Source organism: Siniperca chuatsi, linkage group LG13 (assembly GCF_020085105.1).
Source record: "Siniperca chuatsi isolate FFG_IHB_CAS linkage group LG13, ASM2008510v1, whole genome shotgun sequence".
Classification (NCBI taxonomy): Eukaryota; Metazoa; Chordata; class Actinopteri; order Centrarchiformes; family Sinipercidae; genus Siniperca; species Siniperca chuatsi.
In genome coordinates, this window is record NC_058054.1 from 16,421,761 (window position 1) to 16,447,883 (window position 26,123).

General features: G+C 41.7%; 1 protein-coding gene across 2 annotated transcripts; it reads right to left on the bottom strand.

Moving 5' to 3' along the window:
• Positions 1–2,152: 2,152 nt before the first annotated feature.
• Positions 2,153–21,020, bottom strand: pax3a (paired box 3a). 2 transcript variants are annotated; one of them, XM_044220082.1, is made up of 9 exons: positions 20,676–21,020; positions 19,759–19,994; positions 19,148–19,277; positions 18,717–18,860; positions 9,498–9,697; positions 8,749–8,914; positions 8,351–8,574; positions 4,437–4,700; positions 2,153–3,278 (listed from the first exon to the last, which is right to left on the bottom strand). In XM_044220082.1, exons 1-9 carry the CDS (start codon positions 20,758–20,760, stop codon positions 3,261–3,263), a joined length of 1,467 nt encoding a protein of 488 aa, XP_044076017.1. In that variant the 5' UTR covers positions 20,761–21,020; the 3' UTR covers positions 2,153–3,260. The 2 variants fall into 2 exon arrangements, with proteins under 2 accessions (XP_044076017.1, XP_044076018.1); XM_044220083.1 differs by having other exon boundaries at positions 8,351–8,571; positions 20,676–21,019.
• Between the last annotated feature and the right edge of the window lie 5,103 nt (positions 21,021–26,123).

Sequence of the window (26,123 nt, forward strand, 5' to 3'; positions counted from 1 at the left end):
TTGTTCTCCTCGTCGCTGCCTATGCACTTGAAAAGTGTCATGGCAAGGAAGGAGTAGAAGACCATGACAAACAGGATGTAAAAGTAAGCGTTGTCGTACGTCTCCCTGGAATTGGAGATGGCAGAAGCAGGACTGGTGCTGGACAGAGGGCTCTTTGTGGTGCTGGAAGCAGTCGTGTTGATTTGCTGTCCATTGATGACGACACCACTGTCCTCCAGAATCTGCTGGCATCTGGAGAGAAGAGAAAGCAGGAGGGTTCGGTTCATGCGTTTCATACCAGAATTAAAGGTGGAAGACAGACTAAGCAGAGAAACTAAATAAACCAAAAACATTAGACAGAAAAGAGACTGGGGCAACTGAGAGCACTACAGATGGAAAGTGTGAGAGGCAGGCACTCACCACTTTAGGAAAAGCACGCTGTGAGTCATCCACCCGCTCTTCAAGAGACTTGATAAGGTGGTATTTTGGAGATAAAGCCCACTCATTCTGTCCTATTGGATGCAGCCAAAATATCATAAAAGCACAGCTATGACCTCAGGATGATTTGTACAGAATAGTTTTTCATTTTGATCAGAAATTAATCCGAATCAGTCATACACTCTCTTAAGATTTCAATTCTCCAAAGACAATCTGGCTCAAGGTATTTTTTAAAGCTCCCTTTTAACTCTTTTTCCTATCTGAAACTTTTTTTTCCAGCCCGTCCTCTTTGTGCTCCTTCACTTTCAATTTGGGGCCTTGGAAGCTGCAGAGACGCTTGGATTGTTGTCAGCTCCAGTCAAGTAGTCTACTCATTTCAAAGAGTGCTGGGGTCAGAGGTTAAGTTGTCTCCAGTGTGTTGCTGCTTGACTGACACTCTGCTCCAAAGCAACCCTTTTGGCTTTTTCACTCATTGTGTCTTACAAGTTGAGCACTTGCAAAGAAAAATAAAAACGTTTTTAGAGAGTAAAGAAAATAGTGAAATGTGATCTTGCCTTGATCTTATCTGTTGGCTGTGTTGTATACATACGCCGAGCATAAACACGCAAACAAACACACAAATACATGCACAGAAAAAATATTTAAAACATTTTTAAGCACACAAAAAACATTCAGTGTATTCTCATGCATGCTCACTTTGTACTTATACCAAGAATGACATGAACAGCTGCATACCTGATCTCTAAACCTCCACAAGAAAAGAAAAAAAACGGCAGGGAGTGATAAAAATGTACCAGAGATATCTGTAACCTTTTGAGGAGTCTGCCAACTGGGTGAACAGTGTTTTCGTTTCTGTTTGGCAGCGAGAGCCAAAACCCTTCTGAACCCTGCACAGCCATGTCAGTGACTGATGTCCTAGTGTGACTGTGGGCCGCTGTGCTTATATAATTTATAGCAGCTCTGCTTTAGTCATTAAGTGGTGTGAAGGAGCCCCTAGGGAGCAGGAATTTGTCCAAAAGGAGTGTTTATGAAAGGGGATATATTTATAATTTAGTGCTCTTGGAGTGTGCATGAGGGATGCAGCTCACATAGAATAGGTATTGTCATTATCCTGCTTATCTGGATTTAGAAAGAAGGGGGAAAAGAGCTGGCAAGTTAAAAATGGAAAGAAAGAAAGAAAGAAAGAAAGAAAGAAAGAAAGAAAAATTCTCTAGTTTAACTGACAAAGTAAATCACAGTGCCGTAGACGGGATTTTAGAAATACTGATGTCTCGAGTCCCTCAAGGCACCCCTCACTACTCTCAGAAAATTTTGACCAGAAAAATCAAAAAGAAGGCCTCAAATTTTTTATTACTTTAGTTTTTCATATTTTATTTATTTGGTTTCCTGTTCAATTATACTTTCTCTAAATTTAATTTCCTAACATTAAGGTCTAAGCCCTCTCTACACTGCCAAGCATAACATGCTGAAGCTTTTAAGCCTTTATTTATTTATTCATTTGTAGGTCTAAAATCAGTCTAATTTAAACATATTGAGTCTAAAAATGCTATAATTATCTTATAAAAAAACCTACCGTGCTTATGTCTTTATTTATAGAATGTAAACTCCTTTCAGGTTGCTAAAAAAAAACTGAACAACATATTATTTTTCAAATTAGGACATGACCTCAGTCTTCTCAGCGGTAGCTACAGCCCTACTATCCCATAAATGACACCCACTCAAAGTCACAACTTTCTGCATTTTTATACAGTTTATTATAAATAGTAAATAGTGCTGGATTGTACACAAAACTTCTTACAACAAAATCATTTTACGCCAATGTAAATGAAAATTATACAAAAGAAAAAAACATGTATAATGAACACCGTGTAAGACTTCCTTAAGCACTTAAGAGCACTTAACACAAGACGTACAGAAGAAACATAACACTTGAACAACACTAAATAAATAAGAAATGGAACTAATGTTTGTAAAGTTCCCGGTGAAAACTAATTTAACACATGCAGGAAAAAAATTAAAATTAACTGTCAAACTGAATAATGTATTCACTGGCAGAGAATTTTTTGGCTTAATGACATCACCACTACGTTTGCTATTTTTCATCGCTTGATGACTTCCCCTGATTGATCAATGCACACAACCCAAAATGAATGACATTAAAAAGAGAGAGCATGTTTTTGAGGGTATAATCAGGGGCATTTGATCCGTGTTCATTTACATCACATGAGGTATGAATGTATTGCACTTTCTTTGGGTTGCAGTGGTTCCACTATGACTCCACTCCGCCTCGATTCATGCCTTTCTGCTGGTTTTCCCGGTGTAGTCATAGTTTTATCTCCAATGTCTTATACAAGAATCACATCAAGGTACAGTAAATATTATTTTCCTTAAGACATTGTGATGAAGCGAAGCACAGGGGGGCTAACCAAGTCCACCTCAACTTGCATCTCTGCCACTTATTACAAAAATCAAATACAGAATCTTGAATGTATTTACTCCCCTTTCCCCACCCCTCTTCTTTTCCTCTTTAAGCATGGACAACGAACCGTGCTTGGCCCTCGGAGCATGACGTGACGCACAAGCAAAGCGACTGCCAGGTAACAGGAGAGGCTGCGGCTTTGGTCCTAATTATTCCAGTCAACCCCCTCCATCGCCATCGCTACACCTCCATCTCGACTGGTTCCCCTGCTGAAGGAGAAAACCTCAACCCCTTCACCCACCCAATCTCTCTCACACTGTCCTCTGGGCTGGGGAGGTTCGGCAAAGGCAGCGGGTGGGGGTGTTCTCTGGCGATGAATGTCAGACTGGCCGGGAAGCCTCCTGTTCAGGTGATGTTGCGGGCTTCAAATAATGAAAGGCACCTGAGGAGAACAGAGAAAGAGAGAAGGAGGGTTAAAGAGATTCTTTGCATTTTATTCATCTTTAACTGCTTAAATCCTCTGATGGTCCACACAGCAACACATGTGAAATGGGAAGTTAAATGAGAGGTGAAGGACTGTGAAAGAGGTGTTTAAGAGCTTATGAGAGCAGGTGAGAGTGGAAACTGGGGTCCTAGGTAAAATGATAAAACTCAAAAAACAGGTGAAGAGCTTTGGGAATCTCCTTAGACATTCTTTGAACCTAATGTGGTTGGTAAAACTATCCTGAGACTGAGCCTTAGCCTGGATCTCTGGCTCTGCTCCACTGATCAATAACAACTCTAAATCTGACCTCCAGTGGGACACATGGTTCTAATCCTGGCCTGCCAAGGGCCATAATCGCCCCCTGTTAAAGAGCCCCTTACCCTCCTTTTACACTCACACACACACACACACACACACACACACATACATGCCTGCGCTCACATATACACATAGGCACACACACATTTCACCAAACCCCCAAAAGCTGCATGTGGATCTCTCCCAGGACTGGCTAAATTAATGACATCAAGATGTTGCCACTGATGGGCCAGTCAACATGTGGTAGTGTACCTCAGATCAGCCCCAACAACACACTGCAGTGACCCGCACACTCTCCCCTCCCTCCTGTCAAACACACTTTGGGAAGTGGCTCCTTTCATTTGGGAGGCTATCTTTGTTACACAGGGGTCATTACATGGCTAGGTGAGCTACACTGAGGGTTTGATGGGCAAGCTCATCATATGGGGTCATGAAAGGACAGTGAGTGAAAATGTGTATGTTGGGATAAGACCCGGACATGCCTCTGCATCAGGCCACGTGGACAGCCCGATGATGGTAATGTAAACTGAGGTAACCTGGCCACTAGCGCTCTCTAACATACATGTAATTTCAGCACAGCGCAGGGTGATTTGAGAAGCTCGCTCATCAGAGGGGTCTGCGCAATTAACATGGGTTTGAAAATATAAACTAAATCGCATAGGCAGAGCAGGGGTTATAGGAGGACATAACCTCTAATCAATTATAGATGATTTCAATTCAAATATAGAAAGTAAAGTCTCTAAACATCTCTAAATCAACATGAAAACACCAGTTAAGTAAACACTTGAAGAGGCATACCTTGCTCTGACTGTATTGTCCATACTGGTAGGATGGATGGTGGTCCATGGCATAGCCTGGGGAGGTGTAGGAAGGTGGGCAGTAAGACTGGGTGCTAGGCAGGGTGGGCATACTGGTCAGGCCTGGTAGAGCCTCCAGGCGCTGGGAACCGTGACAGCTGGCAGCCATGCCACCGTTAGGCTCCAGGCCTCCGGTCAGTGGGGAGAGGGCAAAGTCACTCTGGGACTGATGTGGCACTCCACCTGGGTTCAATAGGCCCATTACCTGAGCGGAGAAATGAAGGAAAAGTGGGTGATTAGAATAGAATAGGGAAGAAACAAGTCCAAAAGATTTCTAGTTGCACCATGACAATCAAAATAAAATATATCACAAAGTAAATTGGTAACACTTCGCTTTAAGTCCCCCTAAAGTAATGTGTTACCAGTAAATTTTAAAATGAAAAATACAAAGGCAATTTATTTACTCAAAAAATGTTTTTAACCAAAATCAACCTCTCCACTCAGGTGGGCTAAAGTGTAGACCCTCTCCTTGTTCAGTGTCAGTGTTACTGGTTTCCCTCACACATGTGGTTTCCTTTTACTCTGCTTGACTGATGTAGGAGCTGATGGTGACCAAAGAGTTCAATCATTTAGCCAATTAGTGGTTTCTGTGGGAGTTATCCAGTCAAATTTATGGATGTAGAGGATATTTTTTAACTTTTATTCTTCCTTATCATGACACTTGCGGGCTTTTAGCATTGTGTTACAAATGGAATACATAGAAAAGAAATAACGAGTCTAAGCCTGACTCTGGCTGATCGTAATATAAGAAAAATATTTCAACACTATATTTGTGAGAATCTGGTGTGTTTTAAGCTGAATTCAAACACATTTGTATGTGTCTGCTGATGTACTGGGCCTCTTCAGAGCAATATACTTTCTCTTATTGTCTCTCTTTTCCTCTCTCACTTTCTCTTGATGCCCTAAAATCACCGTGTCCTTGTGAGGCCAGGGTGAAGGGGCCAAAGGGTACGTGGGATCGAGGAGTAGGGTGTGTTTGTGTATGTGTGTGAGAGCTACCTCTCCTATGTGTGGAATTGTGTATTTAACAGTAGGTGTGTGTGTGTGTGTGTGTGTGTGTGTGTGTGTGTGTGTGTGTGTGTGTGTGTGTGTGTGTGTGTGCACGGTCACGTGTAATATAAGCATTTTTTGCTCTGATGTCAGGGGTGTAGGGGGTATCGGTGATACATCGTGAACAGCTGCACATAGGTTTGCGTGTGAAGCAAAGTCATGAAAATGTCTAAAAAAGTGAAGTTACGGAGAGAACAAGAGTTACAATCCGTGTAGGAGAAAATTGAGCTAAAGCAGAGCACAAAACTAAATACACTGAAAATAACCTGGAAAGAAAAGGACACTGAAAAAAAACAAGAATAAGTAACGCTGGTTGATGTAAAAACAAGGCCTTTCCCAACTGACAGCCAGCTGGCACCCGCACATGTACACATACTGAGGCAACCTCAGGTGTCTTTCATGTATGTAATTTACAGTTGGTCTGTCAGAGTGATCTGACCTCACAAATCAATGCGGCCTACCACCAAACCACTGCTAAGGATGTGTGATATACTGTAAAATAAAAAAGTTTGTTGCACACAGAGTCTATAAAAATTTGAGTGTTTATATATTTAAGGTGTAAACATTTCATAAATACTAATTCAGTTCAGTCACCCATAAATGTTCATGCTGCTTTATAAAGATATTTAATTAATTTAATTATTTCTAATAAATATAGAATATATAAAGCTTTCTGGTGGCTTCATGAAAATATTTTTTTATCCAATGATGTTTAGCCATACCTCCTCACAACATGCTATATATTCCAGTGCATATGTGCAAAGAGTAGCTTGTGTGGTATGTGTCTGTGAGTACATGCCTGTGTCAGAGGGTCTGTGTCTATCTACATGCTCATGTGTTCATGCACTCTCTGTCTGCAACTGAAACGGCAGCAGCTCCCGATGGTGTGTCTGTTTTGAGGTTGTTCCGGGGATTAGGTCTCAGGGGGGTGCAAATCCCGGCCGCTCGCTTCCTTGGTGAGAAAGGGTTCCTTTGGTATGCACCAGATCAGCAGTGAGACGCCAGAGATCCCGCACCACAGGGAAACCACTGGCCTGACTGAAGCTCCAAATACAGAGCTAACTGCTCAGACAAGAATATCACCTATCTAAAGTAAACCTTATCCATATCAAAACTCTACAGCGCTCTAATGTGACCATATCTGGAGTTAAGTGAACCTCCGAATCTCCTGATGGATACAGACTAGTAGATAGAGTAGAGTAGCTTTTATAGACAGATTTGGAGTTCAGATAGCCAGATAATTCCAGGGAGGGTTTAACACAAAATAGATCAAGCTATGTAGCTATTCGAGAAAATTGAAGTTGTAAAGTTTTAAAAGTGCAGAGAGGTCTTTATGTATTAACTATCAATGTCATAGAATTTAATCAATTCTCATTTCCTCCTTCTTATTAAGTTAAAATCAGTAAATTAATTCTATCCTCGTCTGAAATAGAGAAAACTGTATTGCAATATACATTCAAACAGCTGCAATGAATACATGAATTAAAACAAATTAGCCAACAAAGTGAGTCATTTGCATAAATTACACACTTTGTTACAAGGGGATAGATTACTTCATTCCAATCAATTAAGACACTGGAACATTCTGTGATTGCAATTCCAGACTGAGAAAACATTCCAGGCACACTGCCGTCCCTACGCAAGATGAGCTGTCCATTCTGTACAGAGCTGCCCATTGAGGTTAATGCCGAAACCATCCATGAGACCGCAGCACCTTTGGCCTCTTTATTGGAGTTAAAGTCACTCGGTGACCCTGTGGGTGTGTGAACTCACACCACAGCCATGCGCTCAGTTACAGGAAGGAAGGTTTGCATAGCATTTATGTTTTAACAAAGTCATTAACTGAAGTACAAATTATGAGTTAGCTCAGTCGGCTGAGTTTACAACCATCAACATCATGTCATCTTCACTCTCCCCTGTCTCGCTATACCTTTATCTGTCCAATGAAAATAAAAATCACCAAAGAATAATGTTTTAAAAGTAAATGTGGCTAGTTCTTGAGGAGGAAACAACAAATTCTAGTCAATAACTAGAGCTCATATATCAAAGCAGTCAATTATACCTTCAGCCACAATGGTGCCCCCTACCACTTTCTGACTGTGCACCCTGGCAGCCACAACAAAGATCTTTTTTTTTTCAATATATATACATCCTCAGGCATTCACATAGTAACAAACCTGCCTGAGGCAGTTTTTTATCTGTGCCCGACAGGAGTCTGAGATTCTCTCTCATGGGAATTAGTACCCAGCATGCATTGCATGTGGGCCGGCCACCCTTTGTGGCAGTTAAAAGCTCGTTTTCCGCCTGTTAGTCCATCTTCTGGGCTGGTAGGGAGCCACTGATGGACACTGATGACTGTGTAATCGACCATAATTGTCTTTTCAGTTTTGATTTGTGTCATCATCCGACATCCATACATCCTTCCTCATGTCTGGTCCTTTTTCCCTCCCCAAAGACTGACGTTTGCCACATTTTAAATTCATCAAACAACCCATCAGAATAAACAAAAATGAAAAGCTACCGTGTTTCTTAGCCTAACAAGGTTTTCATCAATGTCACCGCAATGACACCTCTGCACACAGAGGAGTGTGTGTGTTTGTGTGTATCATTATCCTTCCATATGGTGCGTTTCATAAATGCCATGAAGTCCTATTGGTGTCCTGTTTCCTGGTATGATAACATGTGTGTGGATTGGTGTGTGGACAGAATTTATGTGTGTATGTACATGTATGCAGATATTCATAGGTTTGTGTGTTTCTACAATCATTTCTATGTTGTGTTTTAAGAATGGATGTAGAGACGAACCTGTGGTGAGAGGCTGTTGCTGATGGTGGGGTTGACAGTGTTGGTGTGTCCTGTCGGGGCCACAAAGCTGTCCGAGTATCCTGAGAAGCTGTGACGTCCAGAAGACAGGCAGTACGCAGAGCTTCCATCCTGGGAGCCTGCTGACGAGCTGAGCCCACTCTGGTGCACGGAGGTGGGGGGCAGAGGCTGCGGTCGGTGGACTGTACTGGGCTGCTCGGATGCTGCTGGGAATACAACATTCTACTTACAATCCCATTTTGGTTTAATCAAGAATAATGTTGCTGCTCTTATAAGATAATTCCAGATTTTGTGTCATTAAATCTGCAAAAGCATTACTCATTTCTGACATTTTTAAGTGTAAATTTAAAGCATGTTTATGCGTGTTCAGCTGAACCCACCTTGAGCCATAGAAGTAGGAGTGTAGGGGCTGTCGGACAGCTGATAGGGCTGCAGGCCTGACATAGCTGATGGAGGAAAACCGCCGGGGATGAGGTGGTTAAATGCCATCAGTTGACTGGCTCCTGCTTGCTTCCTCCACCGGGCTCTTCTGTTGCTGAACCACACCTGAAAGAACAACGGAGACAAGAGTGTTTAGTGTTTAACCCAATAGATAAGTTGACTTGTAGAGTATGTATATGGCCATCTGTATTTGTGAGAGCTCTTGGTGCTTGTGAATGTATGTGTGTGTGTGTGTGTGTGTGTGTGTGTGTGTGTGAGGCCTCTCTGACCCACTATGGGAGCTGAACTGATAGAGATCTTAACATCTGGAGCGTGCAGTCATTAAACCACAGACATTACATCTTTGTGTGCTACTGCAAGTCACTGGGTTCAGAGCGAAATGCCAGAGGGTTGTTAGAGCTGTTAAAGCCTATATTAGCACACTATCTAAATCAGGCATCTGATTTTGGATCTTTACACAGCCCTTTTTGCTGAGAGTCTGACAAAAATAGAAATCTGTCTTCATACACAGTGGGTACAGTGTATTTGTGGTGTCTGTGTTTGAGGAGAAGGGCGTCAGACGTGGGGCTGGGGCACATGTCTAATGGCTGTAAGGAATGTGTGGCAGCATCCCAAGGCCGACACATTGCTCTGCTGTCAACATTGGTTCTCCGGGAGGTTGAAAAGTGTTTCCATGCATGTGTCTAACCTGAACTCGAGCCTCTGTCAGCTTGGCCCGCTGAGCCAGCTCCTCCCGCGTGTAGATGTCGGGGTAGTGTGTGCGTTCGAAGGCCCTCTCCAGCTCCTCCAGCTGCTCCGCTGTGAAGGTGGTCCGACTGCGACGCTGCTTCCTCTTCAGAGGCAGGCCTGGCTCTGAGTCCACGTCGGAGCCCTCATCCGAGTGGCTGGCTAGAATTGCAAAACAAACAGACCATTACTTCGACATTCAGAGAAGTCAGACTGATACAGAATGAAACTTTGAGGCAAAAACTAAGCTGGGATACAATAGACGAATCCGAGACAATAGATTATGCTGAGTACAACACATGCTACAGAGCAACTTTAGATTGTGTCCTTCTGCTCTCTAAAACTCCTCAGTGGTTCCTGAGGGGATCAAAAGCCAGAAGCTGCTTGAACACGGATTAAAGAGGGCTAGATCCCTCCGGGGCATCTATTCCCTGGGACACTGTGTCTCTCTCAGTCTTAGCCATGCTGTGCGCTATGCCGATAGGGTCCCATAGTGAAGAGTAGGCAGCCTTTTGCAGGTGCTTCTTAATCTGTTTGTTCAGTTGAGGGCAGGAGAGAGCAACTGGGTAAGGGGGAGACAACTATTGGGATCTAATTCAGCAGAAGAAGGGAATCAATGAAGGCTTGAGACTAGAGACAGAGGACTATTGCTGCATTTCGGGGGGAGGTTACCCATCTATTAAATAATGATTAGGCTCCACAAACTAGCGTGACAGCCTGCCATTGTCCGCCATTACATGTCTGCAATCCCCCATCTCTTTCTCAGTCATACGCACAAACATGCATCTGCTGCGTCTCGGCTATGGGCTTTCACTCAATGAACGTAGTCCATGACAATGTGTCAAACACAGATGGACACAAGACAGAAAGAGTTCAAATCCACCCCAGAGGGACCTCTTAAACCTCATGAGGAAGGTTCACTGCACCTTTTCGACACCCAGACTATGCAGCAAACACCTCAGCTGAGAGAGAAGAAATAAGAGACTCCAAAGCAGAGAGACAGGTGGAATCAACAGAAAGGCTTCAGCAGAGGACTGAAGCTTGTCTGTTTTCCCAGACTGCTCATTCTCCCTTTGCCCTCCAGATTTAAAGCTTTAATTATAAAGTGCCAAGTAAGACATGGAGGGGGGTAACAGGAATCTCCCCTTGCCTCTGGAGCCTCTGGAGCCAAGCAGGAAATGTTTGTGCCGGTTGCCAGTGTGTGCCTGACCAGGCATTACACACGGATTTGCTCCCTGGGAATGCTGCTGTTCTCCGGACCGCCGGCACACAAGATTCTGATGCTGAAAAGAGCTCTTTATTACATTTGAACCAAGGGCGCCATGCTGGCATAAAGGCTCACAGAGGATTGGCTGGATGCTTAGATACTCCTGGAACGTGCTGCATTATGAGTTTGGGATGTGGTTTGTTTAGGCAAGGATGTGGCCCGAGACCAGTTGGAGCAACTTTTATAATACAACAGGCACAAGGAGAAGGCCACACAGCATGAAAATAAAACTTGAGACTTTTCCTATAAACACATTTTAAACATCAATATTTTTGGGATTAGTAAGTGCAACTTCCATTAATCAGCACATAAACAACACTAAAGGAGAAGACTACAAGAAACGGCATGATAAGTAACATGCAATGTCATTACCATTTTAATGTTGGAGGAACAGAGAAAGAAAGAAAAAGACAGAGAACCAATGACGGGGCAGAAACGAAAAGATTCCTGGGGGAGGGAAGGAGAGCTCATAAAACTCCTCAGAGGAGAGAGCTCCCCATTGGCACTGTAACTCATGTTAACTGCAGGGTGGGGGTGGATCTCTCCTCCTTTGCCCCCTTTATTTCTGTCTTTCCCTCTCTTTTTTCCCTCCCTGTTTTTATTATTAGTAACTACAGAGAAAACACTCCGTCACAGACTCTCCCTTAATGGCAAATGACAGTGTTGCTTTTGTCATCCTCTGGCTTGCACTTTCTCTTTTTCTCTCTTCCTCTCTCACTCTGTCTTTTTTTCTTTTCTTTTTTTGGAAGTGATGTGGCCAAGCCTTTGTATCTTAGCAGGGAAAAGCCTGTGGCAGGGCTCTATTGGACCGATTACCACGCTCCATCTGTAGGAGCCATCAGGGACGCCCGGGCCTGCATTCAGGGGCCTGTCACCTGCCCAGCAGGGGAGTGGGGGCTGTAGGGTGAGATGGGGGCTGTAGGGCCAGGGGCTGAGTGGGGGAATGAAGGGTGGGAGGGAGAAGGGAGGGGGGCACAAAGGGGTCCAGAGAAGGGCCACTGGGGGCTGTGGAGGGGCACAGCAGGGGAGCACCCCTTCATCCCCTCCCTCCACAGCCTGAGGGACAGAGAGCTGGGGGATGGGGGAGTTGAGGTTGACATGGAGAGGAGATGGGAGGTTGAAGGCACCTGAAGAAGATGCTGGGGAAGGGGTGTGGGGTGCCAAGCTAGGAAGAATGGGGTTGTTGGTCATTCTTAAAAGTGGACCTGTCCCTTCCATCTCATCCATTCACTTCACTTCTCTTTTTCTCTGTGCTCACCCCTCGCTACATCCACGTCTTTGACATTTTCAAACAAGGCTCTTACGCTGCTGTGGATCGACTTTAAGGCACGCTGATGCAGAAGCGGACTCAGAGAGGGTTGTTCCCACACATTCCCCACAACAAGCGGCAGAAGAGGATACTAAACACACAAAGGGAGGCCTCGACCTCCTCACTTAAACACCCAAATCAAATTTTACGCTGCAGCTAAAGCACCAGGGAGCTGAAAATACTCCATAGCCACTCACAGTTTGGCTGTGGCTCTGACAAGAGTCTTAATAGAAAGATAGATTATTATCCCTCAAGCGGAAATTGGGGCTGCTGCAGAATCATCCATAAAACAGGCGTTTTAAAACAAAGTAAGATGTAGGTTAATAAACTAATAAAAAGCTAGCTTAGATAGTAGAGTGGATAGTAGATCATTTATCTAACATAGCTTGGAGGGTAGTAGTTAGCACAGCAGAGTGGAGTATTCAACAAGTGAATTCAACAGGTTCCTTTCCCTGATCAGAGACTCTCAAATAAAATTAAACAAGTGCATTTACAGGTGTGTTTGTGCACACACACACACATAGCACACACACACATACACTCAAACATCAGCAGGAAAAGGACAATGCTACAAACCGAGCGCTCAAGGTAAACAGAACCATTTATCGATCAAGAGAGGAGACTGACAGGCAGAGAAGATAAACTCCAGAGGGTCACAGATGTGAACTTTGGGGAACGTCCAGTTCCATTAGCTTCACCTGCAGCAGTAATGCCTCGAACAGGCCAAAAAAACCAAGTGAGGACTCCAACTGCGAGAATAAAGACTGCTCTTGTTTACCGCATAGTCTACATCGGCCAGGGCTCGCCTTGCCAAGCATTCGTCCCACTCCCATCCGTTCAAGAGACGTTAATATGAAGAGACATGCACAGGCGCACACATCCGTGTATGTGGATTCACACTCATAGCTTGAAATGGCAAAAAATTAATGAGGTGGAAAAAGTGACAAAGTGCAAGAGAGAATCAACATAGATATTAAAGGAAGGGACAGAAGCAAGAAATCTGGAGAAGAGAGAAAGACAGAGAAAGAATGAAAGGAAGAGAAAGGGAGCCTCAGTGAGAAAGAGAAAGAGAAGCGGAGCATATGGGGCAGTTTATAGCCTTGTCTTGGTAGGGGCTGGCTAGCCCTTCCTCCAGGGGCTGTTAATAGAGAAGGTAATTGAGCTGGTGACATGTGTTCGCAACACAAAACAAAGGGCAGAAGAGACAAATGAACTAGTTATTTGCCCAGGGAAGTAGATCTGGCCCTTTCAGGCCACAGAGCATAGTGCTAGTAGGCCACTGAATAAAATAGTGGCATGCCACATAGAGCCAGAGCGAGCAGATGCACTGGAGGAAAAGAATAGTTAACTGACAGCTTATGGGCTCAGCTGGGGTTAACAGTTAAGGGAAAAATGGGAGTGAGTGGGCTGCTCACTTGACTTGCTAAAGAGCCCCCAGGAACCCGCAGCTGCCTGGGAAAAGAGGGGGGCAGATAGAGAGAAAGAGAGAGGGAGATGATGATGCGATGGACAGAAAAAAATAGAGTGAATAAGCGCAGGAGGTTGGCACTTAACGGACAAAGAAGTAGCTGGCGATATGACTTTGAAAGATGTATTGCTGTCTAATATTGGTGAAGTGACAAAAAGCCACAAATGGCCCTTCATGGCCATTATGTGTGCCCAGTGTGCGGTGGTTATTATTTAGTTCCACCGTGGTGCAGTTAGGTGACAGTTTCACGGTGGCATTTCCACCCTCAGGGCAGGGACAAAGCAACTGCACAGAACCCACGCAGGGACAAAGCAACAGGCCAGTCAGCCGCACGTTCCAGTCAAACGGATACTAACCAGCAGTGATACACCTCAGCCCAGCCTTGTTTAGGCCAGACAGACAACTAAACCAGTCACCTCGTTCAGAATAACCAGCATACTCTCTCCAAATACCAGCAAAACCTGTACTTGACACACAACAGATCAAAGTCTATGCACCTTAAAGTGAAGGTTATTTAATCAATACTGATTCAGTGATCTGATGTTAGGGAGTTGGTCAGTTGTCATCTTTTCCCAAACATTATTGTAACCTCTTTTTCCTGGGGCCTGATAGTTTTAACAGTCAAGTGACCCTAGGTTAGCCCCTGACCTTTTCACAGCTACCGCACAGTGCTGCAGAGAAGACGGCCTCACCACTGACCCTGCAACAAAACTTCACTCAACAGAGAGAGAAGTCATCATCACATTCCACGCTTTCTTTTTTTTTTACCCTACAAACACGTAATGGTGTATTTATTTTGGTTTTATGAGCTTTGCGTGCACATTTTCAACTTATTTTGTTGTTTTAATGCCTGTGTCTGGACAGAAGTAGGAAATAAATGCTGTAACTTGGAACACATATTTTTTTAAAAATCTTATATCCTAAATTTCTGTTCTTTTTTAATGGATTTCTTTGTTCAGAGAGGGGAAAAAAGACATTAATCAAAACAGCACCAGAGTTGTGCTGGCGTGTCCATAATGTGCAATGTGTTGGACGAAACAGCTCCACAAAAACTGAGGCTAAACAAAGTTAAGTGATTGACAACGCTGTCTGGCTTTACTCAATTAACTATCCCATTGTGTTCCTCTTTGCAGAGTCCCCTCGCCCCCGACCCTTTTCTCTTCACACTCCTTTATCCTCCCCATCACAGAGTTTTGCTTGGCTAATACTTCCAAGGAAATAGAGAGTTCTTTTTCTACTGGGGCTCCTCTCCTTGACCTTCCATTGCTCATTGCTTCTCTTTCAGTCACTTCACAGTGTCTCTGGGGTTAGTGGGGAGAATGTGGAGAGTACATCAGCGCCGAGAGGCCGGCTCAGGGCAGGACCCCAGCCCATTACTTCAAAGTTGGCCTGCATTCATTAATTGTCCTTTGAATTAATATTGGAGGATCACAATGTGGGTGCCAACAGAGAAAGAGGCTTTAATGAAGCATAGAGTCTGCATTCAGTTGCAGATCAGCCAGTGTGGATTTTTTCATTCTTTTTTTAGAAAGAGGGAGCCTTGAGAATCATGCTCAAGTGTTGAGTATTTATATTTGAGAAAAGAGTAATCTATCTATCTATCTATCTATCTATCTATCTATCTATCTATCTATCTATCTATCTATCTATCTATCTATCTATCTATCTATCTATCTATCTATCTATCTATCTATCTATCTATCTATCTATCTATCTATCTATCTATCTATCTATCTATCTAAACCTCTCAAGGGCAGAAATATATTGGGAATTTTGGTTTGTTTTTCCCCAGCAGCCCACTGGGCTAAACTAGCATTATAAGAACTATTTACAGAGGAAAACATAGAGTGAGGCCCTCATATAAATTTCTCCATTATCCAGCCCTGAGAGGAAAATGGAAATGTGGCTGTAGCAGACATTCCTCTGGTTGCATTGAGGCCTTCCGTCTCCTGTGACTAGTAAACACAGTCTCCTCTAAACCTCCAATCTTAAACTCATTCACCGTGGAAATGCAAGGACCCCTAACAAAGACACAAGTTCTTGAAATTCAACATCTATCTCCCTGTTTACAGTTGTGAGTTATTGCCATGCGGCTTAGTTTCTTTTACTCCCTGCGTGCGAGAGAAATGTATCTGTTTATATTCTTTGATGTCTCATGAGAATATACGTTTTTAACTTTGAAAATTGGATTAGATGGTTCGGACGTGGCAGCTGCTAGTGGAAGTTTGCTACCCTCATCACTTCCCCTTCAACAGCTTTAGGACTGAATGTATATTACATACATGTTTTAAAATTGCTTTAAAAATATGGTAAAATCTCAAACACAAATATGATCCTTACTCTCTAAATTTCCCTCATTCTAAATCCATGCCAAAGTCACAGGGAGCCAGTAACCCAGTTTATTTACACAAACAAAGTACTACTTCGATCCTTTGACAAAAGCAGCTAAATCTTTCATGTTTTGTCAGCACTTGATTCCTCCTGTCCCTCTGGCTATTTGCCTGCCTCCGGACAATAGAGGCAGGAGAATGGCAGCAGATTGTTGGAATGCACCTCAATGAAACCAATTATTACATGTTGACTGCGTTCACCATGGCAGATTTGAAAGAACTGGGCTCATTCAATTTGGCACTGCAGGATTCCCTTTAAAGAAAAGTTATCCCTTTGACTGTTTGTATTTCTGAGCTTTCTTTTTCTTCTTCTTCTTTCTCCCTCTCACCCCCACTGCCATAAATGGATCCTGCAAGAGTGGCCACTCCTCTTTGAGGACTTTGGTTACTTTAATTAGTTAAATGAGGCTAAAGTGCTGACAGTAAAAGAGGAGAGGATGTTATCAATTAATTCAGCGCCACTCATGGCAAAACCAAATTCTTGGCACATTATTCAATCTTCCAATTAAAATGAATTACCAGAGATACACTGAGTTGGATATACGCCAGCTTTATGGGCAAATGTGATAAATGGCACAAACAGTTCTTTCAAACCCATCTCAAGCTGCAGCTCAACCATGCATGTTGTTTAAATCCTGCAAACTGGAGTGAATTCTACCTCCATAACTCAATAGTTAAAGGAGATGTAAACAATTCAGCATCAGATTCATCCCAGCAAACATCCTTTTCCCACAATGCTCCAGCCACTTGCTAATGTCATGCAGACCTGGGGCTGCCCAGTATACTTTATCCCACAAACCTTTGCAATCCTTTTCCCAGACAAATAAATCTAAATGAGTCAGCTTTGATCTTAGCACTTAAGGGAAGCCAACAATAGTGGTAGAGGAGAGAGGGGCAGAGAGCAACAGGCCTCTCTCCACCATAACAATAGCCTCTGCAAACACCTACTTAATCAATATTTGGCCAGAAGACACTCTCTCAGTCCCCAAACCACCCTTTTCACATTCTAATGAAGAGCTATAAAAGAGAAAAACAACAACTACTTCCACAAAGAGACACAAGAATGAAATAGTGCTGTTCTGTATATCAATGGGGGGGAAAGTGCCTTGAGCTGTTCGCATGTAGGATGTCACCTATTTGATGTAAAATAGTTAATGTTGTTTCTTTTCTTTCAAAAAAAAAAAATCATATCAGCCTAAAAGTATAAATTAAAGATATATCAAAAATGACACTTTTCCTCATCACATGTTTTCTGAGAATTGTGTCAAACACACTCCTCTAGGTTTTTCTTATTAAACAAACAGGATGATAAACAAAAGGGTTATTTAAGAAGCAAGGATGCATCCTAATTTATTGATTCATCTGATTATTTCCTATTTGAATCGGCGCTAAAATTATTATTATTATTATTATTATTATTATTATTATTGCAGAAATTAGTTTTAGGGATGTGTCTCGCCTGGAAGAGGGAGAGGGAAGTGCCCACAGATACTGCATGAATGTGAGCGCCCTAGGCAGAAAGGAAAGGGGCGGACTTTGTCTGAGATGAAAGTGGAGAGAAATAAAAGGTTTGGATTTAATCTAGTGGAGAGAAGGGTTTCCTGCGCTCACTGGCTGAAGGCGTCACGCTCACTGCGCAAAGACTGTGACAAAAGCTCCGTGCGCAAAAGTAACGGTACCGTTCAATTTTGATTACGCAAAGCCTGACGTTTAACACATTTCAGACAAAAATCACGAGCCTCTGCCAAATGCGTTAACTTAATATTTATTTAATTTTTCTGGCCTTAAGTTATCATCTCTTAAAATGGAACAATAAAACCAAATCTAAACAAACATACAACAATGAATAAATAAATACATCTGCGCGTAACTGCATGATATTGCCAAAACACTACCACTGTTTCTAGAAGTCTAGTCATCAATGATTAACTATAGACTCCATTATGTTTCCAACAGCAACCTTTTCTTTTGCGGCAACACTCCTCAGACCCCAACAGGTCGTAAATCAACAGGTGTTTGTCTAAAGTCTGAGCTTTTTTCCCCGTATCTTTTTTTCCTGAATGACAAACTGTAAACAGAAGGAAAAGCCCCCAAATTGGCACTTTTTTGAGCAGTCTATAAACCAGGTCGCTCTGGGCCTATTGGTGTCCCTGAATAATTCATCGCTCATTGCGGGTTCATAATGTCTTCTCCCGGCCTTTTGTCAGCGCAGTTTTTTCTCCCTTTCTTTCCCCATTTTGAAAGGCCGTCGCGTCTTTTTGTACACCACTGAGCCGCTCACTGGAGTTTGGCTTTTGTGCTCGTCAAACTGAGGTGTGAGTCTCAATGGACTCTCCCTGCTTTGTCCCCTGAAGTTCATCCTCAAGTGTCCGATTGTGTGTATAAAAAAACGTTTCTCAGGCTTGGAAGTTAGACAAATGTTTGATTATCCACAAAAAATAATCTGCACATTTGTTAAATCTCGCAGGCGTAAGAACCTGAAACTTTATGTAATTAACTTTCCTGCGCGGGTTAACTGAAAACAGTTGGCTTGATGATCATTCCTCTGTGATAAATTCCATATCTATGAATAGAATAATATTTATCGCGTTGCCACAGTTATTATTATTATTATTATTAAAAGTTTGCTGTCCAAGTTGATGCCGACAATGAAAAATCAACCTTTCGCACCCAGGTCACGTTCTTCTCGTCCATTTAGTTTGCAACATTTTTGGGATTGTAAAGTAAAATCATAATGCTGCACTTACATCTGTCTCCCAGAATGCCATCGATGCTGTGTTTTGTCCGTGATTCGTGTTCCTCCATCTCTCTCTTCACCACTTCATCATCCTCCTCTTCATCATCACCAACTCCGCCGAACTTAGACCGCATGATGCGACTGATTGCGCTCACTTAGGGAAAAAAATGATTAAAAAAAATAGGCTATTAAATACATCTGGACAAACAGAAGTTACATACAAAAAACAAAGATGCCCTGTATGCTTATAAAGCATTATAAAACACGTTTACGCCAACACACGATTGTTGATGTTCACAAATCGCCAAATAGGCAATCATCTTTCATTTTTTTCTAATTAATATTGCATAAAAGATTTTTTTTAATAAAATATAAGCCAATCATTTTCACATCCTTCCTGGTATTTTTCTACATATTGCAGGTCCAGAAACTGTCGCCTACCTGAGGGAACGTTGTTCCTGTCGCAGATCCCATCTTTCAGTAATTTGTCCCTGATTTCCCAGCTGAACATGCCCGGGTTTTCTCTCTTGTACTCTTCGATTTTCTTGTCCACCTCTGGAGAAGCGGTTTGCTTCGATGGGAAGAAGGAGAGAAGAAGAGTTTGTCACTTGTTAGATTCAAGGCCTACATTAGGCGAGACAGAAAAGTGGGATTATTTGCTGAATGTAAGAGTTTGGAGGGCTAAGTCGTGATACAATAAATGTACATTATTTAGCTTAGAAGAGGACCTTAAAGTTAAACTTGCTCAAGTTGTAGTATATCTCCAAAATACTTTTTTCCCCCACAAAGGTCCCGTTGAACTCCACGCCTCTGAATCAGCTTTGTTTGGTTTTTATTAACTCATAGTCTATTTAGCCTCTGTGTTTCACAGCCAAACTGTGGAGATTGTACCCTTTTAAATTAGATTTTAGGGTAAAAACTCACCGTTATGGAATTTAATCACTGACTTTTTTTCTGAGAACACTGCTGAATTTCATATCATGTGGTTGTCGCTTCCTTCCCATTTCAGCTGTGTGTGAATTTACCAAAACATCACCGGCCGTATCGCTCACCTTTGGCTTGCTGCCTCCGATGGCCCCCGGCCTGATGGAGCCTGTCTCCTGGTACCGGCAGAGGATTTTGGAGACGCAGCCGTGGGACACCCGCAGCTGACGGGAGATGACACACGGCCGGACACCGTGATGGGCCATCTCCACGATTTTATGGCGGATATGGTTGGGGAGAGGTCTGCCGTTTATGAAGACACCGCCGAGCTGGTTGACCCGACCCTGTCCCAACGGAGTGGAGACTGGACAGCAGTGCATGGGAATTTAGTTAGTTGAATACTTGAAAACTTAAAAAAAGTTAAAAACTTGTACACTAAACAATGTGTCTTGTCTTTGTTTTATATATTCAAAAAACGAATGAATTTTTAGTGATGAGAGACAACTTTCAACCTGTCAGGAAAGCCAAAAACCTTTGCTGGATATCATCCACAGCAGTTACACTTTTAAAGTGCAATCAAATGTGGAAAAGCAAAGACTTGACTGCACTGCAAAGTTGACTAAATAAACACCTCGTTGATCTCACAAATTAAATATTCAGCTAAAAAATAATTGTCGTAAAATAAGCTAGAACATTTCTGCTGGTGAGAAAACCAAAACATTTTCTTTCCGACAATTGTCAGTCATGTTTCACCCAATCAGTGTGATAGGGTGAGACATGTTAGCATTAAAATAAACAACAGCATAAATAAATAAAATTAAAATGGCTGCCACTGGAAATGTAAACTTGACCCGGGATCATTTTTCTTTTGTTTTGTAAAAGGACATTTCAAATTTAGGCCAGTACAACAAGATTGAATCAGTCGTTAATAATAAGATTTTTGCAGGTTTAAAGTTTTTCAGAACGAGCTTGTCAACTTTGCAGAAGTTATCTAAAAGTTGGATTTTGTCCAGTTTGTGAGCAGCAACTGGTGGTGGTCTCTTACCTTCCAGAGAGTATCCTCCCCGCGTATAGTTCTGGTGAGGAGTTGGTCTCATCATTCTCGGTAAGCCTCCTGCAAGCGCTGTCATGATCCCTGACTTTCTGTCAGGTAACAGTTTCAGTGAAGCTGCCTTTCGCTTTTAATCCCACAAAAAGCCCTTTTTGTTTGTTGTAATATTTCGCCCCCTCTATACAGACGCGGTGCAGCCTCCCGTTCCTTGAGTAACAGGTTGCCTCGACAAGAGAAGTCTGAATCCCTCAGCAGTGTTGTTGACTGGTATCCAGCGGTGAGGTGAGAGCTTAAATCAGACAGTCCTGCGAGGATTGAGAGGATGGTTTGAGAGGATGGATGGAAGTCAAACATTTTATCTGTGGTCGCTGTCCCCTCTGACTCCGCGCTGCGCCTCCTGATTGGTCAAAGACCCGGACGTCCAGGGGCTGGGGGAGCTTTGTGATTGGACAGCAGGAGCTCCCTTCTGTCTGGATTGACCTCACGAGGTCAGCTCGTCTTGTAGCAAGCTTCTGCTGCTGCGCGTGAAACTTTTCACAAAAGTGCAAAAACTTTTAATTGTAACAATTAAATCAATGTCTGGGCGAAGATATATCACGTATGCATATGTATTATGCTCCTCATGATCTACGTGAGAAATCAGGACACTGTGAGGCTTATAGCAAAAGAAAGTTTAGTGATGTACGAAACTGCATCAGTTCAACGGACATACTTTTTTCACTGAGAGCTTTTATTAGTGAATAAATAAGTTGTCTGAAATACAAATGTTCTAATGCACCACTTATACATTGATGAGACTTCCCAGGTACACACACGCACGCACGCGTACACACACACAATCTTGCATATTTAATATTTATTTTACTTACATAAGAAAAAAGAATTCTTGTTAATGAAATAATTATTAGAGCCCATTATTACTAGTGGCATTATTATTAGTAACAGTAGTAGTAGCTGTAAACATATATGTATATGTAAACATATTATTATTATAAACATCTTTTTTTAAATGACAAATGGAATGAAACTATTGCTTTTTTCGCAATGACTTACACTAAACAAAATGATCAACGGTCAGGATTTTACACGTGTGGAGAGTTCATTGTAGAGCAAAGAGAAGGAGATGTACATGTCAACATAGATACTGAGCATTTATTACTGCGTGGTGCATCCCAGGTGATTTAATTGCTCGAATATTCTCCGGTTTATGATGAAACGGAACAAAATGCTGCAACAGGTGAGAATATTACAAATGTAGCACTTAACTATAAAAAGGCCCACATTAACATAGAATAAAGTATGACATCGTGAAGTTTTTCTCGTATAATATTATTGTTAAAAATCATCATGATCATCACGTCTAGATGCCTATACCCCATTTGTTGTTATTCCAACAGTTGTAATATGTAATAAGTAAAAGTAGAGCCCTGCGGGGTTCAGGTCCCAATGGAGTCCCCCACGCTGAATGAGCTACTGTAAAAAGCTTTGTGGTGTGGCACTTTGTAAATGCTCCACTAATGGTTTTATACTAAAACCTGAAAAGTAAATTTGGGCAGAAAAAAATACGTCTCAAAGAGGCAGTGTGTAATTTTTCTTTAATCACCAAACGCATAGATGGAAACATCTACGCGCAAAGGAGAGCTTTTTAATTAAGGAAGATTTTCGCCCCACCAGACAGTGGAGGTCAGGAGACAAATATGACGTGGATGCGGGGGATTCTCAGCGTGGAGAGGAGGATCTATTTTTTTCCAGGAGTTCTTCCACGCAGAAGCTCTGCACCTTTATCTAATAGCTGTACGAAATGTAACAATAGGTGCTGCGCGGACCCGTGGTCGAGGCACTGCGGTGTAACACATCCGTGCAAATGGTTGATTATAGGCACAGAACCACTTGAGGGATCATTTGACTTTTCTAAAGCTTGTAGAGTTGTAATAATTATGATAAGTAGGCGTGTTTAATAGACCGATACATTTTTTTCCCTTTCCCCCCCAGGAATAAGACCATATACTGGCTGATTCTGCTTAGAGGCCTCCTCAGCATGCATTCCATGAATGACTGGTTGGTCATAACCTTTATAAGACAAACTGATGCATCACTAGAGCTGACATTCTGGCAGGTGATTAATTGATCACCATCGGACTTGTCAATACTAGCTGCATTATTGTCTCAACACAACAATGATCAAGAAACGCTTATTGTCACAACCTCACGATAAGTGGAACCTTCTATGTGAAAATATGAATAAGCAAAGCCAGATGCTTTAGTGGCGCTACTGTTGTGACAGATTTTTGTTTGCTATAAAGTGGAAAAAACACCTCGTTTTGATGGGGCACACGGGTTGTAAGATGACTTTTTTAAAATCCGTGTTTTACTATAATTCTTCCCAACTATATAACAGGAGAGGTTCATTTTTCTGTCCCTTTCATTGCAGTATCCCATAGCATGTGGCCCAATATATTTTTATTCCTCCTATAAGACTTCATGTGGAAAAAAAAAGATGCAGTGGATACAAAACATGTGGAAACATGATATGTCCATAAAAGAAGGAATGGGGGGAGGAGAAAGAAAGTTATCATACTAAAGTTTGACTATCATGAAAAGGATATTGGATCTACCATGTCAAATCAATTAGCGAGGTAAGCTGAGTCAGAAATGTGCTGTGGTGGTGGTGGTGGACAAAATGCATCAAAAATAAAGAACAAAATGGCCCCGAAAAGAAACAGCGTGTTGCATTTACCAGGCATATGCACAGAATAAGCCAGGGGCTTTCAAGGCTATATTTCTGAAAATGTACACATTAAAAAAGCAGAATAATTTGCTCTGCGACCACTAAAGATAAAGTTAGTCTAATAGCCTAATAAGCCCTAGGCAGTTTTGTTCTTGCCTGTGGCCCTATAGCGATGTGGTCCTCCACTGTGTCAGACTAAAGCCCATTTAGACCACTGGAAAAAATCCCCATTCTCTCCAGAGTGACTTACAAAGCTGCTCAGTATTCATGAATAACTCTACACCATCAGATCAAATATGGATAAGACATTTGTAGACAATCAAATCATCACAGTGATTATCAGACTGTAAGCTACAGGGAGTAAACTGCTGTACTAACAAGCTTCAACTCATTCTCAGAATTTAAAAAGTCAGTCATGCATACCTTACTGTAAAAGATATACTGTAACTATAGCAGAGAAAATAGGCCTCTAGCTTACTGTCACAAGCAGAATGATAGATACCTTAACTTGAAAATCCTAATTTGCAGTATTCATTGAGTTTATATTGTGGTTTTAGTATGTTAGAATAACAGTCAACTGTAAAACAGCATGTGCTTAACCTTTATTTGTATTCAGATAATCATGCCACTGCTGTGAAGGAATTTTTGAATAATGTGCCATAATATCAGTTTCTACACTGAGGTCACCCACTGACGTCTAATTATAGTTGAGGTTTTGACACAGAGTACGATTAATACTGCCAATTTTACTTTATTTGTAATATTGTAAACACATATTTGGAAATTTGGAAATAGTGCACTATACTATTTCTTAGCCACATGTTATGCAGACACAGTTCCTAAAAGCTTAGCTCAATATGCAGTACTACAGTGTATTGAGTGATTCATTGAAATAAGGCCTTCATTTAAAACAAGTTTCCTATGTATTATTCTTGTGTAAATGCTATACAAGATGAATTCTGCACTTCCTGATTCTTGTATGAAACCTAAACGCAACACAAATATGTTTTATGTTAACACTGGATAGAGGTGCCTGGGAAGACTCAAGTGTGGTTACAATGCCCTACACAAATAACTGGACAGCATCATTTATTTTTGTTTGTGATAAATCATCAGTAATGTTTGATGTTTTGTCTTTATTAACCTGCAGCAGTTCAGTGATGACAATTCAAAAGGGCTCTGCATCACAAAGACTGTGTGAAATTGGAGAAACAGATTAGAAGAATGGCCAGGCCGACGTTTGGATACGCATCTCAGAAACGCTGCATCTTCAGAATATGGAAATCCACTCTGTGATTAGTAGCCTTGGGATGTCACTGTTACAAGGTACTTCCAAAAGGGGCGCTGCTTTTCCGGTGTGTTTGATCTTATCAAATACATGTGACCCTCACCACTCCAGTGGGAACTCAAACTGAGTGCAGTTATCATAACAAAGACCCATAAGGTGAACCTGTGTAAGCAAGAGAAAAGAAAAAGAGAAGCAGATAATTTGTTAATGATAAAGCCTCTGGGCATGCAGGGCTACTTTAACAGTTCAGTAAATGAGGATGAGGAAAAGAGTTAGCTAATAGTTCATGGTTCCATGATGAATGTGCAGTGTTACCTCCTGTAAGATTCCTATCTGTGCTACATTACGCCTTTACTTCAGTGTGTGTGTGTGTGTGTGTGTGTGTGTAAGGGAAGAAAGACATGTTATCTGGTGTTGTGACAACACCTTGAGGTAGATTTCCTACTTCCCCAAAGAAACTGGATGCATTTTGATAGAAAGCAATAATATATTTTAGATCATTCAGACATATCCAGTGCAATATTATGTAAAGTAAAAAAAAAAAAAGACCAATGTTTAGCAATGGGTAAGTTTGCAACTGTGAAGAATACTGTTACTGATAGGTGATGTGGAAAATGTCTGCAGATCTGCAAAAATGACTTTTTGTATTATGCAAAATGTTTTTGCTTTGAAATCACAAAATACGTATGACTGAAAATGTTTCATTCCATTTGTCAAGTACACATTCTCAAGGATCACACATTTTGTTTTTTTTATTGTATATTCTAAAACACTGCATACAAAACATAATAAAACATGTCAAATATCTCTTGACAGACTGAACTGTTTTGCAGCGTTAAATATCGATTACTTAGTTGAGATCGATTTAGTCAACATGTTTGAAAATCTTGGCATCTTGGCTATATTTTTCTTTTCAGATATCCAGTTTTTGTTTGATCGAACATTTCCTTCCTACAGCATCCTGGATTTCCACACTTGATTACTTGTGAGTTACATCACTTAATGAAATGTACAGATTTGTAGAGTAAAACAATTGCTGTGTCCTCTATGTGACAGAATGTCTTTTCACCTTCCCAACATGCTTTTTAAAGGAGGCCTAATGTAACAAGCACCTTCAAAAGCATCTTTAATCTGATTACTCTGTTTTCGTTAATAACTGTAACTCGTGAAAATAACTCAATAAAATGTAATTAATTGCATGTAACTGAATGTAACTGTAATCCAGTTAGACACAATATGCTACTACCCAACCCTGCATACATACAGCATGAACTATCACTGACATGCATGCAAAGATTCAGCCACAAGAGGGCATGTCCATACATACTGTCATACTGTATGCAGTCTGTCTGATACCATGACAACCACCAACCACTTTTTACCTCTTTTAATCTGGCTTTAATAGTGAAGTCAGATGACTTCACCC